This window comes from Poecilia reticulata, chromosome 18 (genome assembly GCF_904066995.2).
Source record: "Poecilia reticulata chromosome 18, P_reticulata-male-v2, whole genome shotgun sequence".
Classification (NCBI taxonomy): Eukaryota; Metazoa; Chordata; class Actinopteri; order Cyprinodontiformes; family Poeciliidae; genus Poecilia; species Poecilia reticulata.
The window spans coordinates 14,704,874-14,721,485 of NC_088847.1; the positions used below are offsets into that span (position 1 = coordinate 14,704,874).

The 16,612-nt window shown below is 43.9% G+C and overlaps 2 protein-coding genes and 1 long non-coding RNA gene across 3 annotated transcripts; all 3 read right to left on the reverse strand.

Moving 5' to 3' along the window:
* Positions 1-740: 740 nt before the first annotated feature.
* LOC103480645 (uncharacterized) lies at positions 741-5,006 on the reverse strand. Its single transcript, XM_008435664.2, has 7 exons — positions 4,842-5,006; positions 4,686-4,750; positions 4,331-4,515; positions 2,505-2,881; positions 2,215-2,276; positions 1,986-2,134; positions 741-1,857 (listed from the first exon to the last, which is right to left on the reverse strand). The coding sequence occupies exons 1-7, from the start codon at positions 4,920-4,922 to the stop codon at positions 1,769-1,771; spliced, it is 1,008 nt and encodes a 335-aa protein (XP_008433886.2). The 5' UTR covers positions 4,923-5,006; the 3' UTR covers positions 741-1,768.
* A 2,610-nt stretch (positions 5,007-7,616) lies between these two features.
* Positions 7,617-9,425, reverse strand: LOC145548958 (uncharacterized). The gene is made up of 4 exons (XR_014084903.1): positions 8,676-9,425; positions 8,230-8,291; positions 7,996-8,144; positions 7,617-7,789 (listed from the first exon to the last, which is right to left on the reverse strand). It is a non-coding gene; the product is annotated as an uncharacterized LOC145548958 (long non-coding RNA).
* Positions 9,426-9,708: 283 nt separating this feature from the next.
* LOC145548894 (uncharacterized) lies at positions 9,709-16,537 on the reverse strand. The gene is made up of 5 exons (XM_081599975.1): positions 16,532-16,537; positions 10,973-11,470; positions 10,533-10,650; positions 10,093-10,261; positions 9,709-9,778 (listed from the first exon to the last, which is right to left on the reverse strand). Exons 1-5 carry the CDS (start codon positions 16,535-16,537, stop codon positions 9,709-9,711), a joined length of 861 nt encoding a protein of 286 aa, XP_081456101.1.
* Positions 16,538-16,612: the final 75 nt, after the last annotated feature.

The following is a 16,612-nucleotide window of genomic DNA, read 5'->3' on the forward strand; positions in this document are numbered from 1 at the left end:
TCTTGGACATCTGCCACAGTGATGGTTACCGGGGCTTGTTCAGGGAGGTTGCTGTGGTCCTCTCGTAGAGAGGTTAGCCACTGTGCATTGCTGTTGTGGGACGCCTCCCTTTCCCATATGCCTTTCCAGTATTGTTCAGTCTCCAGCCTGGGTGGGTCTGCTCTGTTGTTATTACCCTGCCATTGAGAGTACACTTTAGCTGGTTGGGTGGAGAAGAGCCGGTTAATCCTCCTGGCTTCATTCTCTCTCGTGTATCTCTTTAGGCGGCTGGCCAAGGCTTGGAGCCTTTGTTTGGCAGTTTCGAGTGCTTCAGGTATGGGCATCTGGCTGTACTTCTTGGGTACTGATCTTTTCATTGCACCCCTTTGGACAGTTGACTCACTTCCCTCCTTGTTATCTTGATCTTAGCCTCTAACCGTCTTTTCCATGGTGGGTATTGGGTCTCATGGTTGCTCTTATAACCAAGCATCTCAAGGATCACTGATGCCGAGTTGTATATCAGCTCATTGGTCACCGCGGAGGGTGAGAAGGGAATTTATATATGTATATACATATGAATTTATATATGTATACACACATGTATGTATATATATATATATATACATGTGTGTATATATATATATATATATATATATATATATATATATATATATATATATATATATATATATATATATATATATATATATATATATATTGGTCTTCCAAACTTCAGGGCTGTGTCAGCCCGTCGAAGGTCTACAATCTTGTTTTATAAACATGCTTCACAGCTTGTATTTATTTGGACTTTGAATTCAGATCAATTCCAATACAGGATCATTAAAATATTTCTTTGAAAATGGTTTATGTGATTTGTAATTTCTTAAAAAAAAAAAAAGAAAAAGCAAGATAAAAAAAAATCAAATCAGACATCTGATTTAGTATGAAAAAAATCAGAGATTTTATTTTGTAACTTTGTCACCCATCCCAATGAGTAGCTACTCAATGGTATATGTGTTGCTCAGAATAGAATAGAAGCAATATTTTTACATATAAATGTATTTATTGGAAACAACTACATTGTATTTTACACCCTTTAACACATCTTTCACCCTAAAGATAAATATTGCAATGATCTTATATTAACTTAATTCAATGTTGATATTGTCTATTATTACATTTCTTCATCAGATACACAGAAATAAGCTTACTTAACACCTCAGAGAATACTGAATACATAAACACCCAATCTAATTTACATGTTTATGTTAAAAAGAAAAACAAGATAATCACAAAGATCTTTGTTCAGATGTTCTACATCTCTTTTATCCCTCAACATTCATGTATAGAGGATTCTTTAGAGCTTGCATAAATTGTGCCACCTACTAATAATTCAGGTAATTCCTTCATTTGTATTTAAAAAAATATATAAATAATGAACACAATAATAAAATGTTGCATAAGAATAAAGTGCAATGACTTTGAGAGGAAAAGCTTAAAATCCTATGTCACTTCTTTTGACAACAGAAATGACTCGATAGAAGCAGGAAGTACACAAGGATCCAGAATTTTGCTGCCAACAACATCTTAATCACATCTTCACAAGTTGTACAAATAATAAATGTGGTTTTATCATTATTTAAGTTTTTGACTGATGATTTGCAGAAACCTGCTTGTAAAATGTTGACTAATTATGTCTCTTAAACAAAATGCCCTTTCACGATGTCTTAGTGGTTTCCAGTTAGAATATATTTTTAAGCAGATTATCTTCTAGAAATTAGCAGAGGTGCTAGTGTTGACTTGACAACAGCCATGACAACAGGACCATACAGGAAGCCATGATGAGACTGATCTTGTGGTTTGCTCCACTTGACACCTCTGTAAACATTGAGAAAGAAAACACGACGTCAACAAAACGTTCCATAGTAAAACGGTTTTTAAAATATGTTTTATGATTTTTATTTATGCAAATAATTATCTTGATATCCGAATTTATTTTAGCTTACGTGTTCCATCCACGAAAATGCTGGTAGTGTCAACGGTGAAGGCAGTGATGTTTGAAGCTGCGTTGACCAAAACTTGTGCAATTTCGGATCCGGTAGGAGCAGATGCAGAAGCAAATCGAAGCTCCATGTCATTGATGATTGAGCCGTTTCTACGCAACAAAAAACATATAATGTGAATTGGAGGAATTTTAAAAAAAATCTTAAAGTTAGGATACCGTAAACGAATTACCTGAAAGACTTCACTGTTAGATCACTGAATGAAGAAAATGATTTCCTGTAGAATGGCTCAAGCTGAAGAAAGAAGATAATTTAAATCAAATCTCGATGCTAAAGTCTTATTTGAAACATTATAGGAATTATTCATGCACTATACAGAATAGGAAACCCAGGTAAGTAGAATCTCAATTAATATGTACATTTATTTAAAAAGCAAAAAAGTTACTTGCCACATTGCTTAATCTATGTAGCAAATATGTTGTGATCATTTGGCTGTTACAAATTTCAAAGAAAATCACTCACAGTGGACTTTAAAAGTGCAGCTCGGTTTTTAAATGCTGTTGACGTTGAGTCGAGCAAATCAGTTGTAAAGATCTCTCCAGGAGACCTAAAAGTCAGCTGCCTTATTGTTTGCACCACTGCTGTGGTTTTTGTTGTGGTGGTTGTAACTGTAGTAAGTGTTTTAGTTGTTGCATTGCTAGCAGCTGACGTTCCAGGCTTCGTTGTTGCTGCAACGGCAGTGATGTTTGTCACTGTAGTTGTTGCATTGTTAGCAGCTGATGTTCCAGGCTTCGTTGTTGCTGCAGCGGTAGTGATGTTTACATCTGTTCCATTGGTTGTAATTGTTGAATTTTGCAAAACTGTTGTATTAACGGTTGGGGCTGCAGTTGCAGGCACACCTGCCAAACAAAGACAAGCATTGAAAGCAACATATTAGCATGCAGAAAAACAACAACAAAGTGAAATGTTAAATTGATCATTTCTCTTTACCAATAAAATACATGAACTATTATTTTTTTTGTAAAGTAAAAGTAATTAGTAATCAACTAAATATTTATCATAATAGAAATAATCTACATGGTGAGTGTTTTTTGAATATTTTGTGTCTGTGCATATTTTGGTCATTGAATTTTCTATTTAGTTACTATTGTGTTAACAAATTAAAATAGGAATTGCTTGATTTATTGTTTTGTTTAAATTAACCTGAAAGTCCTAGTGATAAAAAATATCAATGAACAAAATTATTCTCTTTTTTATCATATTTTAAAAGATAATTAGCAATGACAAAGATTGCTAATTAAATTTCTCACTCTGCTTGGAAGTTTTCCAGTCAAGTTCCACTAGGAGGTTAGCGTGGTAAAAACCAGTTCCTTGTTCTGTACACTTTGCTTCATACAGAAGATCTGGTCCCTCAACTATAGAGTACTGATCATTTACAGGAGCTGTGGATTCTGTTCAAGTTTGAAACCGCTGGCAAAGATGTAGTGGCCCTACTCCCCTGGAAGCTTCACTGAGCTGGCACATTACATGCGTCACTGCCAATCGTTGGTGACTCTGTAAAGTCAAATCCAATGTTTTCAAACTTCAGCAAAATCAACGACTCCTGCAATCAATAATTTCTCAATAACCGAGGGTCCAGACCCTTTGTGTGAAGCAAAGTGTAAAACAAGGAGCTTGTTTTACCAGGGTACCTCCCAGTGCAATATGACTGGATAAACTCCAAGCAGAGTTACAGAGAAAGCATCTCAGCTTAGTCCGTTTGATACAGAGGAGCAGTGGCTATACTCTAACCTTCACCACAATGATGTGGTCCTTCAAATTTCTCTATTATGCGAGAGCAAGTTAATGTGTAACTGCAATGTCTGGATTGATTAAATCTCACATAAAAACTTCTCTTTCTTTTCCTTTTGACAATGAGTTGACTGACTGTTTCGTTGCCAAAAATATAAAACAAGAAAATTATTTAAATTTTCATATTTAATAAATCCAAACTCATTTAGTAGTGTTATTAATTTAAGAATCAAATATGTTTTTCAGAACTGATTCCTAAAAAATATCTAATGACCAAAAATGTGCCAAAATGATCATTTTACCAATACAGTATATATCCTGGTTTTGATCAAACGTTAATGATAGCAGTATCAGACCTTCATAAAATTACAATTTGAAGTGATTTGGGGACTTGAAACAAATCCAAACAAATCTTCTGCCTTTTTACAAAATTAAAGAGACTTAGTGTCATGCTACTCCACAGAGAATTAGGATAATTAGAAATATAATTATGGAGTAATATTACTTGAGTAACTTTAAATATATGGCGTAAGGTGTTATAAACACTTTGTTCTTACTTAATACTTGAATGGAATTCGCGTCGAATGTGACATTCAAAGTGATGTTGGGGTTATTCACAGCCTCCATTAGTGTTGCTTGAACATCTTCAGCCTTTGGGATTGTCGCAGCCTGTATGGTGTTATTGAACTCTATGCCCACCTCTGCTTGAGTACCATTCATTCGTAACCTGGTGAAGGCTGGTCTGAAAAAACACAAGATCAATACTCATTTTATGTATGTGGTGGAAATAATAAATTAGGTGTAATTTGTCTTTCAGATGGTTTTGTTCCTAGTTGGTCATTGCCACTATAAACAAAAATAAAGCATACAATAAATAAATAAATAAATAAATAAAGTAAAAAGCTTACATACCTGAAGGCAATGATATAACACCGGACGAATAAAGGTCCATATTTTTCACTGTAGATGATTTCATACTGCACAAGAGAAAACATGTTAAAATTCACTGTAAAATAATCCTCAGATTAAATACTTTAAATACCAAAGGATTTCGAAGGATCTACTCACCACTGCTATCACTCTTACTTCAAGAACTTTGAACTGCTCACTTTTTCTGTCATTAAGCTCTTCAACAAATGGTTCAACCATAGTTGCTGCAACAACAAACACTGGAGGAGGGGCTTTAGTTGTTGTAGTTGTAGTCGTCACAAGAGTAGTTGGTGTTGTTGTTGGAGTAGTGGTGGAAGCAGCTCTTGTTGTGGTTTTAGTTGTTGGGTTTGGAGCAGTTGCTGTTGTATTTGGAGCAGCTGTTGTGTTTGGAGCAGCTGTTGTTGTGTTTGGAGCAGCTGTTGTGTCTGGAGCAGCTGTTGTGTTTGGAGCAGCTGTTTTGTCTGGAGCAGCTGTTGTGTTTGGAGCAGCTGTTGTTGTATTTGGAGCAGCTGTTGTTGTGTTTGGAGCAGCTGTTGTGGTGGTTGGAGCAGCTGTTGTGTCTGGAGCAGCTGTTGTGTCTGGAGCAGCTGTTTTGTCTGGAGCAGCTGTTGTGTTTGGAGCAGCTGTTGTTGTGTTTGGAGCAGCTGTTGTTGTGTTGGGAGCAGCTGTTGTGGTGATTGGAGCAGCTGTTGTGTCTGGAGCAGCTGTTGTGTTGGGAGCAGCTGTTGTGTTGGGAGCAGCTGTTGTGTTTGGAGCAGCTGTTGTGTCTGGAGCAGCTGTTGTGTTGGGAGCAGCTGTTGTTTTTGGAGCAGCTGTTGTGTCTGGAGCAGCTGTTGTGTTTGGAGCAGCTGTTGTGTTTGGAGCAGCTGTTATATCTGGAGCAGCTGTTGTGTTTGGAGCAGCTGTTGTGTTTGGAGCAGCTGTTGTGTTTGGAGCAGCTGTTGTTGTGTCTGGAGCAGCTGTTGTGTTTGGAGCAGCTGTTGTTGGGTTTGGAGCAGCTGTTGTGTTTGGAGCAGCTGTTGTGTTGGGAGCAGCTGTTGTTGTGTTTGGAGCAGCTGTTGTGTTTGGAGCAGCTGTTATACGTGGAGCAGCTGTTGTGTTGGGAGCAGCTGATGTTGTGTTGGGAGCAGCTGTTGTTGTGTCTGGAGCAGCTGTTGTGTTTGGAGCAGCTGTTGTGGCTGGAGCAGCTGTTGTGTTTGGAGCAGCTGTTGTGTCTGGAGCAGCTGTTGTGTTTGGAGCAGCTGTTGTGTCTGGAGCAGCTGTTGTGTTTGGAGCAGTTGTATTTTGAGCAGCTGTTATATCAGGAGCAGCTGTTGTTGTGTCTGGAGCAGCTGTTATATCTGGAGCAGCTGTTGTGTCTGGAGCAGCTGTTGTGTTGGGAGCAGCTGTTGTGTTGGGAGCAGCTGTTGTGTTTGGAGCAGCTGTTGTGTCTGGAGCAGCTGTTGTGTTTGGAGCAGCTGTTGTGTTGGGAGCAGCTGTTGTTGTGATTGGAGCAGCTGTTGTGTCTGGAGCAGCTGTTGTGTTTGGAGCAGCTGTTGTGTTTGGAGCAGCTGTTGTTGTGTCTGGAGCAGCTGTTGTGTCTGGAGCAGCTGTTGTGTCTGGAGCAGCTGTTGTGTCTGGAGCAGCTGTTGTGTCTGGAGCAGCTGTTGTGTTTGGAGCAGCTGTTGTGTTTGGAGCAGCTGTTGTTGTGTCTGGAGCAGCTGTTGTGTCTGGAGCAGCTGTTGTGTTTGGAGCAGCTGTTGTTGTGTCTGGAGCAGCTGTTATAGCTGGAGCAGCTGTTGTGTTGGGAGCAGCTGTTGTGTCTGGAGCAGCTGTTGTGGTTCGAGCAGCTGTTGTTGTGTTGGGAGCAGCTGTTGTTGTGTCTGGAGCAGCTGTTTTGTCTGGAGCAGCTGTTGTGGTTGGAGCAGCTGCTGTTGTGTCTGGAGCAGCTGATGTTGTGTTTGGAGCAGCTGTTGTGTTTGGAGCAGCTGTTGTGTTTGGAGCAGCTGTTGTGTTTGGAGCAGCTGTTGTTGTGTCTGGAGCAGCTGTTGTGTTGGGAGCAGCTGTTGTTGTGTCTGGAGCAGCTGTTGTTGTGTTGGGAGCAGCTGTTGTTGTGTCTGGAGCAGCTGTTGTTGTGTCTGGAGCAGCTGATGTTGTGTTGGGAGCAGCTGTTGTTGTGTCTGGAGCAGCTGTTGTGTTTGGAGCAGCTGTTGTTGTGTCTGGAGCAGCTGTTGTTGTGTTGGGAGCAGCTGTTGTTGTATTTTGAGCAGCTGTTGTGTCTGGAGCAGCTGTTGTGTTTGGAGCAGCTGTTGTGTCTGGAGCAGCTGTTGTGTTTGGAGCAGCTGTTGTGTCTGGAGCAGCTGTTGTGTTTGGAGCAGCTGTTGTGTCTGGAGCAGCTGTTGTGTTTGGAGCAGCTGTTGTGTTTGGAGCAACTGTTGTGTCTGGAGCAGCTGTTGTGTTTGGAGCAGCTGTTGTGTCTGGAGCAGCTGTTGTGTTGGGAGCAGCTGTTGTTGTGTCTGGAGCACCTGTTGTGTCTGGTGCAGTTGCTGTTGTATTTGGAGCAGCTGTAGTTGTGTTTGGAGCAGCTGTTGTGTCTGGAGCAGCTGATGTTGTGTTGGGAGCAGCTGTTGTGGTTGGAGCAGCTGCTGTTGTGTCTGGAGCAGCTGTTGTGTTGGGAGCAGCTGTTGTTGTGTCTGGAGCAGCTGTTGTGTCTGGAGCAGCTGTTGTGGTTGGAGCAGCTGCTGTTGTGTCTGGAGCAGCTGATGTTGTGTTTGGAGCAGCTGTTGTGGTTGGAGCAGCTGCTGTTGTGTCTGGAGCAGCTGATGTTGTGTTTGGAGCAGCTGTTGTTGTGTCTGGAGCAGCTGATGTTGTGTTTGGAGCAGCTGTTGTGTCTGGAGCAGCTGTTGTGTCTGGAGCAGCTGATGTTGTGTTTGGAGCAGCTGTTGTTGTGTCTGGAGCAGCTGTTGTTGTGTCTGGAGCAGCTGATGTTGTGTTTGGAGCAGCTGTTGTGTCTGGAGCAGCTGTTGTTGTTGTGGTTGGCGCTGCAGTGGTTGTTGTTGGACCAGATGTCAACGTTGTTGGAGAAGTCGTAGTTGTGGTTAGAGGTGCTGTAAAACATATTGAATTTACCATATATGCACAGCTTAGAAGAACTTAACTCTTAGGTTTTTAATTCTCAAAAAGATTTTTGTATTATAGAATATAGAATATTTTGTTGATCCAACTAATTCCTTAATATTTATTGATCAGTGTTTCTTTTAATATGTCCTTTGCATAAATATAAAATTTTCTGAAATGTGTTTATTTCTCTTACCTGGGTCACTAATAGCAACCGTGTTTGCTAGTACGTTGAATTCCGTGAAGTTTGAAGCCTCATTAACCAAAGTCTCTATAATTAGTGTATCGTTAGGACTAGATGATGACTCAAATTCAAGGTCCACAGAGTTGATAATAGATCCAGCCCTGAAAATGTAGTATAATTAGTTATTGTCTACAAGTGCCTTCCTACAAAGTTTGAAATTTCTTGAGCAAACTACAAAGAAATTACCTGAATGTCATAGCACCAGTCTTTCGGAATGAGGAGAAATCTCTTCTGAAAATTGGGTCAAGCTACATGGGAAAAAAAGTTAAGTGTACAATTTTTAAAACTGTATTTTTTAGAATGTCGCTAGATATAAACATTATTACAATTAGAATTTTTTGTTTTATTGATTTAAGTAGAAATTCTACATACTCATTTATATAAAAAAATGAAAGTATTGGTGTCATGTTTGAGGAAAATTAAGACTACATTCTAGGTAAGCAAAACGTTTTATAATCTTTGTAAGATACATGAGCCATTTTTAATTTAGGAAAAAACTTAACTAACATCTTCAGCTTGAAGAGATACACAAAATATTTATATTCATATGAAATATATTAATTAATAAAGCTGAATTAATTTTTTTTAAAGTACAATGGAAACTGTTATGTGAATAAGAAAATTAAACATACACGATTCCTTATGTGTCCAGAGCGTGTTTGGAATGCTGATGAAGATGGGTCTGCCAGATCTGCCGTGAATTGTTCATCAGACTTAAAAGTGAGCAACCTTATTAGGGCTGGAACTGATGTGGTTGTGGATGGAGCTTGTGTTGTGGTTGGAGTTACTGTTATTGTTGGACCTGGTGTTGTTGACGTTGGGGCTGCCGTGGTTGTTGTTACTGTTGTGGTTGGAGCAACTGTGGTTGTAGTTGGAGCTGCAGTGGAAGATGGAGTCACTTTGGTGGTGGTGGTAGTAGGAGCAGCTCTGGTTGTGGTTGGAGAAGCTGTGTTTGTGGATGGAGCTGCTGTGGTTGAGGGTGGGGCAACTGTGGTTGTAGTTGGTGCAGCTGTAGTTGTGGTTGGACCAGCTGTGGTCGTAGTTATAGCAGCTGTAGTTGTGGTTGTAGCAGATGTTGTGGTGGTTGGAGCCACTGTATTTGTAGTTGGAGCCGATGTTGTTGTGGTGGGAATCTTTGTGGTCGTAGTTGGTGCTGCTGTGGTTGTAGTTGGAGCCTCTGTGGTTATAGTTGGAGCCACTGTGGTTGTAGTTGGTGCCACTGTGGTTGAGGTTGGAGCTGTAGTGTTTGTAGTTGGAGCTTCTGTGGTTATAGTTGGTGATGCTGTGGTTTTAGGTGGAGCCGCTGTGGTTGTAGTTGGAGTCTCTGTCGTTGGAGCCTCTGTAGTTGTAGTTGGAGCCCCTGTGGTTGTAATTGGAACCTCTGTTGTAGTTGTGGCCACTGTGGCTGTAGTTGGAGGCTCTGTGGTTGTAGTTGGAGCCTCTGTTGTTGAAATTGGAGTCTCTGTGGTTGTAGTTGAAGCCTCTGTGGTTGCTGTTGGAGCCTCTGTGATTGTTGTTGGAGCATCTGTGGTTGTAGATGGAGCCTCTGTGGTTGTAGTTGGACCTGCTGTCGTTGTAGTTTTAGCCTCTGTGGTTGTAGTTGGAGCCTCTGTGGTTGTAGTTGGAGCCACTGTGGTTGTAGTTGGAGCTTCTGTCATTGTAGTTTTAGCCTCTGTGGTTGAAGTTGGAACCCCTGTGGATGTAGTTGGAGACTCTGTTGTTGTAGTTGGAGCTTCTGTGGTTGTAGTTGGAGACTCAGTGGTTGTAGTTGGAGATTCTGTGGTTGTAGTTGGAGCCTCTGTGGTTGTAGTTGGAGCCTTTGTGGTTGTATTTGGAGCCTCAATTGTTGTACTTGGAGCTTCTGTGGTTGTAGTTGGAGCCTCTGTAGTTGTAGTTGGAGCCTCTGTGGTCGCAGTTGGAGCCTCTGTGGTTTTATTTGCAGTCTCTGTGGTTGTAGTTGGAGCCTCTGTGGTTGTAGTTGGAGCTTCTGTCATTGTAGTTTTAGCCTCTGTGGTTAAAGTTGGAACCCCTGTGGATGTAGTTGGAGACTCTGTTGTTGTAGTTGGAGCTTCTGTGGTTGTAGTTGGAGACTCAGTGGTTGTAGTTGGAGATTCTGTGGTTGTACTTGGAGACTCAGTGGTTGTAGTTGGAGCCTTTGTGGTTATATTTGGAGCCTCTATTGTTGTACTTTGAGTTTCTGTGGTTGTAGTTGGAGCCTCTGTAGTTGTAGTTGGAGCCTCTGTGGTCGCAGTTGGAGCCTCTGTGGTTTTATTTGCAGTCTCTGTGGTTGTAGTTGGAGCCTCTGTGGTTGTTGTTGGAGCCACTGTGGTTGTAGTTGGAGCCCCTGTGGATGTAGTTGGAGACTCTGTGGTTGTAGTTGGAGCCTCTGTGGTTGTAGTTGGAGCCTCTGTGGTTGTAGTTGGAGCCTCTGTGGTTGTAGTTGGACACTCTGTGGTTGTAGTTGGAGACCCTGTGGTTGTAGTTGGAACCTCTGTGGTTGTAGTTGGAGTCTCTGTCGTTGTAGTTGGAGCATCTGTGGTTGTAGTTGGAGCCTCTATCGTTGTAGTTGCAGACCCTGTGGTTGTAATTGGGGCCTCTGTGGTTGTACTTGGAGACACTGTGGTTGTAGTTGCAGACCCTGTGATTGTAGTTGGAGCCTCTGTGGTTGTAGTTGGAGCTTCTGTGGTTGTAGTTGGAGCCCCTGTGATTGTAGTTGGAGCTGCTACTGTTGTAGTTGGAGCCTCCGTTGTAGTTGGAGATTCTATGGTTGTAGTTGGAACCTCTGTGGTTGTTGTTGCAGCCTCTGTGGTTGTATTTGGAGCCTCCGCTGTAGTTGGTGCCTCTGTCGTTGTAGTTGGAGCTACTGTGGTTGTAGTTGGAGTTTCTGTGGTTGTAGTTGGAGTCTCTGTTGTTGTTGTTGGAGCCTCTATGGTTGTAGTTGGAGACCCTGTGGTTGTAGTTGGAGCCTCTGTGGTTGTAGTTGGAGCCTCTGTGGTTGTAGTTGGAGCTTCTGTGGTTGTAGTTGGAGCCTCTGTGGTTGTAGTTGGAGCTTCTGTGGTTGTAGTTGGAGCCTCTGTGGTTGTTGTTGGAGCCTCTGTGGTTGTAGTTGGAGCCTCTGTGGTGGTAGTTGGAGCCTCTTTGGTTGTAGTTGGAGTGTCTGTTGTTGTAGTTGGAGTCTCTGTGGCTGTAGTTGGAGATTCTGTTGTTGTAGTTGGAGCTTCTGTTGTTGTAGTTGGAGCCTCCGTTTTAGTTTGAGCTTCAGTGGTTGTAGTTGGAGCCTCTGTGGTTGTAGTTGGAGCCTCTGTGGTTGTAGTTGGAGACCTTGTGGTTGTAGTTGGGACCTCTGTGGTTGTAGTTGGAGACTCTGTTGTTGTTGTTGGAGCTTCTGTGGTTGTTGTTGGAACCCCTGTGATTGTAGTTGGAGGCCCTGTTGTTGTGGTTGGAGCCTCTGTCGTTGTCGTTGGAGCTTCTGTGGTTGTAGTTGGAGCCTCTGTGGTTGTAGTTGGAGCTTCTGTAGTTGTAGTTGTAACCCCTGTGGTTGTAGTTGGAGTTTCTTTGGTTGTAGTTGGAGCCTCTGTTGTTGTAGTTGGAGCCTCTGTGGCTGTAGTTGGAGCCTCTGTCGTAGTTGGTGGTTCTGTGGTTGTAGTTGGAGCCTGTTTGGTTGTAGTTGCAGCCTCTGTCGTTGTAGTTGGAGCCTCTGTTGTTGTTGGAGCCTCTGTGGTTGTAGTTGGAGTTTCTGTTGTTGTAGTTGGAGCCTCTGTTTGTTTAGTTGGAGCCTCTGTGGTTGTAGTTGGAGCCTCTGTGATTGTAGTTGGAGCCTCTGTCGTTGTAGTTGGAGTCTCTGTGGTTGTAGTTGGAGGCTCTGTTGTTGTAGTTGGAGCCTGTGTTGTTGTTGGAGCTTCTGTGGTTGTAGTTGGAACCCCTGTGGTTGTAGTTGGAGCCCTTATTGTTGTAGTTGGAGCCTCTGTCGTTGTCGTTGGAGCTTCTGTGGTGGTAGTTGGAGCCTCTGTCGTTGTTGTTGGAGCTTCTGTGGTTGTAGTTGGAGCCCCTGTGGTTGTAATTGGAGCCCCTGTTGTTGTAGTTGGAGCTTCTGTGGTTGTAGTTGGAGCCTCTGTGGTTGTAGTTGGAGCTTCTGTGGTTGTAGTTGGAGCCTCTGTGGTTGTAGTTGGAGCCTCTGTGGTTGCTGTTGGAGCCTCTGTGGTTGTAGTTGGAGCCTCTGTTGTTGTAGTTGGAGCCTCTGTGGTTGTAGTTGGAGCCTCTGTCGTAGTTGGAGCCTCTGTGGTTGTAGTTGGAGACTCTGTGGTTGTAGTTGGTACCTCTGTCGTTGTAGTTGGAGCCTCTGTCGTTGTCGTTTGAGCTTCTGTGGTGGTAGTTGGAGCCTCTGTCGTTGTTGTTGGAGCTTCTGTGGTTGTAGTTGGAACCCTTGTGCTTGTAAGTGGAGCCCCTGTTGTTGTAGTTGGAGCTTCTGTGGTTGTAGTTTGAGCCTCTGTGGTTGTTGTTTGAGCTTCTGTAGTTTTAGTTGGAGCCTCTGTGGTTGTTGTTGGAGCCTCTGTCGTAGTTGCAGCCTCTGTGGTTGTAGTTGGAGCCTCTGTGGTTGTAGTTTGAGCTTCTGTGGTTGTAGTTGGAGCTTCTGTGGTTGTAGTTGGAGCCTCTGTCGTAGTTGGAGCTTCTGTGGTTGTAGTTGGAGCCTCTGTGGTTGTAGTTGGAGCCTCTGTGGTTGTAGTTGGAGCCTCTGTGGTTGTAGTTGGAGCCTCTGTGGTTGTAGTTGGAGCCTCTGTGGTTGTAGTTGGAGCCTCTGTGGTTGTAGTTGGAGCCTCTGTTGTTGTAGTTTGAGCTTCTTTGCTTGTAGTTTGAGCTTCTGTGGTTGTTGTTGAAGCTTCTGTGGTTGTTGTTGGAGCTTCTGTGGTTGTAGTTGGAGCCTCTGTGGTTGTAATTAGAGCCTCTGTGGGTGTTGTTAGAGCCTCTGTGGTTGTAGTTGGAACCTCTGCGGTTTTAGTTGGAGCCTCTGTGGTTGTAGTTTGAGCTTCTGTGGTTGTTGTTGGAGCCTCTGTAGTTGTTTTTGGAGCCTCTGTCGTAGTTGCAGCCTCTGTGGTTGTAGTTTGAGCTTCTGTGGTTGTAGTTGGAGCTTCTGTGGTTGTAGTTGGAGCCTCTGTCGTAGTTGGAGCTTCTGTGGTTGTAGTTGGAGCCTCTGTGGTTGTAGTTGGAGCCTCTGTGGTTGTAGTTGGAGCCTCTGTGGTTGTAGTTGGAGCCTCTGTGGTTGTAGTTTGAGCTTCTGTGGTTGTAGTTGGAGCCTCTGTTGTTGTAGTTTGAGCTTCTTTGGTTGTAGTTTGAGCTTCTGTGGTTGTTGTTGGAGCTTCTGTGGTTGTAGTTTGAGCCTCTGTGGTTGTAGTTGGAGCCTCTGTGGTTGTAGTTGGAGCTTCTGTGGTTGTAGTTGGAGCCTCTGTGGTTGTAGTTGGAGCCTCTGTTGTTGTAGTTTGAGCTTCTGTGGTTGTAGTTGGAGCCTCTGTGGTTGTTGTTGGAGCTTCTGTGGTTGTTGTTGGAGCTTCTGTGGTTGTAGTTGGAGCCTCTGTGGTTGTAATTGGAGCCTCTGTGGGTGTTGTTGGAGCCTCTGTGGTTGTTGTTGGAGCCTCTGTTGTTGTAGTTGGAGCCTCTGTGGTTGTAGTTTGAGCTTCTGTGGTTGTAGTTGGAGCTTCTGTGGTTGTAGTTGGAGCCTCTGTCGTAGTTGGAGCTCTTGTGGTTGTAGTTGGAGCCTCTGTGGTTGTAGTTGGAGCCTCTGTGGTTGTAGTTGGAGCCTCTGTGGTTGTAGTTGGAGCTTCTGTGGTTGTAGTTGGAGCCTCTGTGGTTGTAGTTTGAGCTTCTGTGGTTGTTGTTGGAGCCTCTGTCGTAGTTGCAGCCTCTGTGGTTGTAGTTGGAGCCTCTGTGGTTGTAGTTTGAGCTTCTGTGGTTGTAGTTGGAGCTTCTGTGGTTGTAGTTGGAGCCTCTGTCGTAGTTGGAGCTTCTGTGGTTGTAGTTGGAGCCTCTGTGGTTGTAGTTGGAGCCTCTGTGGTTGTAGTTGGAGCCTCTGTGGTTGTAGTTGGAGCTTCTGTGGTTGTAGTTGGAGCCTCTGTGGTTGTAGTTGGAGCCTCTGTGGTTGTAGTTGGAGCCTCTGTGGTTGTAGTTGGAGCTTCTGTGGTTGTAGTTGGAGCCTCTGTGGTTGTAGTTTGAGCTTCTGTGGTTGTAGTTGGAGCTTCTGTGGTTGTAGTTGGAGCCTCTGTCGTAGTTGGAGCTTCTGTGGTTGTAGTTGGTGCCTCTGTGGTTGTAGTTGGAGCCTCTGTGGTTGTAGTTGGAGCCTCTGTGGTTGTAGTTGGAGCCTCTGTGGTTGTAGTTTGAGCTTCTGTGGTTGTAGTTGGAGCCTCTGTGGTTGTAGTTTGAGCTTCTGTGGTTGTAGTTGGAGCTTCTGTGGTTGTAGTTGGAGCCTCTGTCGTAGTTGGAGCTTCTGTGGTTGTAGTTGGAGCCTCTGTGGTTGTAGTTGGAGCCTCTGTGGTTGTAGTTGGAGCCTCTGTGGTTGTAGTTGGAGCCTCTGTGGTTGTAGTTGGAGCTTCTGTGGTTGTAGTTGGAGCCTCTGTGGTTGTAGTTGGAGCTTCTGTGGTTGTAGTTGGAGCTTCTGTGGTTGTAGTTGGAGCCTCTGTCGTAGTTGGAGCTTCTGTGGTTGTAGTTGGAGCCTCTGTGGTTGTAGTTGGAGCCTCTGTGGTTGTAGTTGGAGCCTCTGTGGTTGTAGTTGGAGCTTCTGTGGTTGTAGTTGGAGCCTCTGTGGTTGTAGTTGGAGCCTCTGTGGCTGTAGTTGGAACCCTTGTGCTTGTAAGTGGAGCCCCTGTTGTTGTAGTTGGAGCTTCTGTGGTTGTAGTTTGAGCCTCTGTGGTTGTTGTTTGAGCTTCTGTAGTTGTAGTTGGAGCCTCTGTAGTTGTAGTTGTGTCCTCTGTGGTTGTAGTTGGAGCCTCTGTGTTTGTAGTTGGAGCCTCTGTTGTTGTAATTGGAGCCTCTGTAGTTGTTTTTGGAGCCTCTGTCGTAGTTGCAGCCTCTGTGGTTGTAGTTGGAGCCTCTGTGGTTGTAGTTTGAGCTTCTGTGGTTGTAGTTGGAGCTTCTGTGGTTGTAGTTGGAGCCTCTGTCGTAGTTGGAGCTTCTGTGGTTGTAGTTGGAGCCTCTGTGGTTGTAGTTGGAGCCTCTGTGGTTGTAGTTGGAGCCTCTGTGGTTGTAGTTGGAGCCTCTGTGGTTGTAGTTGGAGCTTCTGTGGTTGTAGTTGGAGCCTCTGTGGTTGTAGTTGGAGCTTCTGTGGTTGTAGTTGGAGCTTCTGTGGTTGTAGTTGGAGCCTCTGTTGTAGTTGGAGCTTCTGTGGTTGTAGTTGGAGCCTCTGTGGTTGTAGTTGGAGCCTCTGTGGTTGTAGTTGGAGCCTCTGTGGTTGTAGTTGGAGCCTCTGTGGTTGTAGTTGGAGCTTCTGTGGTTGTAGTTGGAGCCTCTGTGGTTGTAGTTGGAGCTTCTGTGGTTGTAGTTGGAGCTTCTGTGGTTGTAGTTGGAGCCTCTGTCGTAGTTGGAGCTTCTGTGGTTGTAGTTGGAGCCTCTGTGGTTGTAGTTGGAGCCTCTGTGGTTGTAGTTGGAGCCTCTGTGGTTGTAGTTGGAGCCTCTGTGGTTGTAGTTGGAGCTTCTGTGGTTGTAGTTGGAGCCTCTGTGGTTGTAGTTGGAGCTTCTGTGGTTGTAGTTGGAGCTTCTGTGGTTGTAGTTGGAGCCTCTGTCGTAGTTGGAGCTTCTGTGGTTGTAGTTGGAGCCTCTGTGGTTGTAGTTGGAGCCTCTGTGGTTGTAGTTGGAGCCTCTGTGGTTGTAGTTGGAGCTTCTGTGGTTGTAGTGGGAGCCTCTGTGGTTGTAGTTGGTGCCTCTGTGGCTGTAGTTGGAACCCTTGTGCTTGTAAGTGGAGCCCCTGTTGTTGTAGTTGGAGCTTCTGTGGTTGTAGTTTGAGCCTCTGTGGTTGTTGTTTGAGCTTCTGTAGTTGTAGTTGGAGCCTCTGTAGTTGTAGTTGTGTCCTCTGTGGTTGTAGTTGGAGCCTCTGTGGTTGTAGTTGGAGCCTCTGTTGTTGTAGTTGGAGCTTCTGTGGTTGTAGTTGGAGCTTCTGTGGTTGTAGTTTGAGCTTCTGTGGTTGTTGTTGGAGCTTCTGTGGTTGTTGTTGGAGCTTCTGTGGTTGTTGTTGGAGCCTCTGTGGTTGTAGTTGGAGCCTCTGTTGTAGTTGGAGCCTCTGTGGTTGTAGTTGGAGCCTCTGTCGTAGTTGGAGCTTCTGTGGTTGTACTTTGAGCCTTTGTGGCTGTTTAATTGTATGTATGTTTAATTGACATTTAATTCATTTAGTGCAGCTCTTTTGGAGCTGAAATACAAGTTCAGGGTGGTATTTTCCCCGTTGAACCTTATTTTGTCTAATCTCTTACTTACCTGCTAGGATTAGTAGCAATGGTATTATGTTTCCAACCGCCATCGTTTTCTGATCTTTATTCTGCAACATAAAGAAATCTCATTCAGTTTTCAATGTCATATTTTTTGTATTAACTGA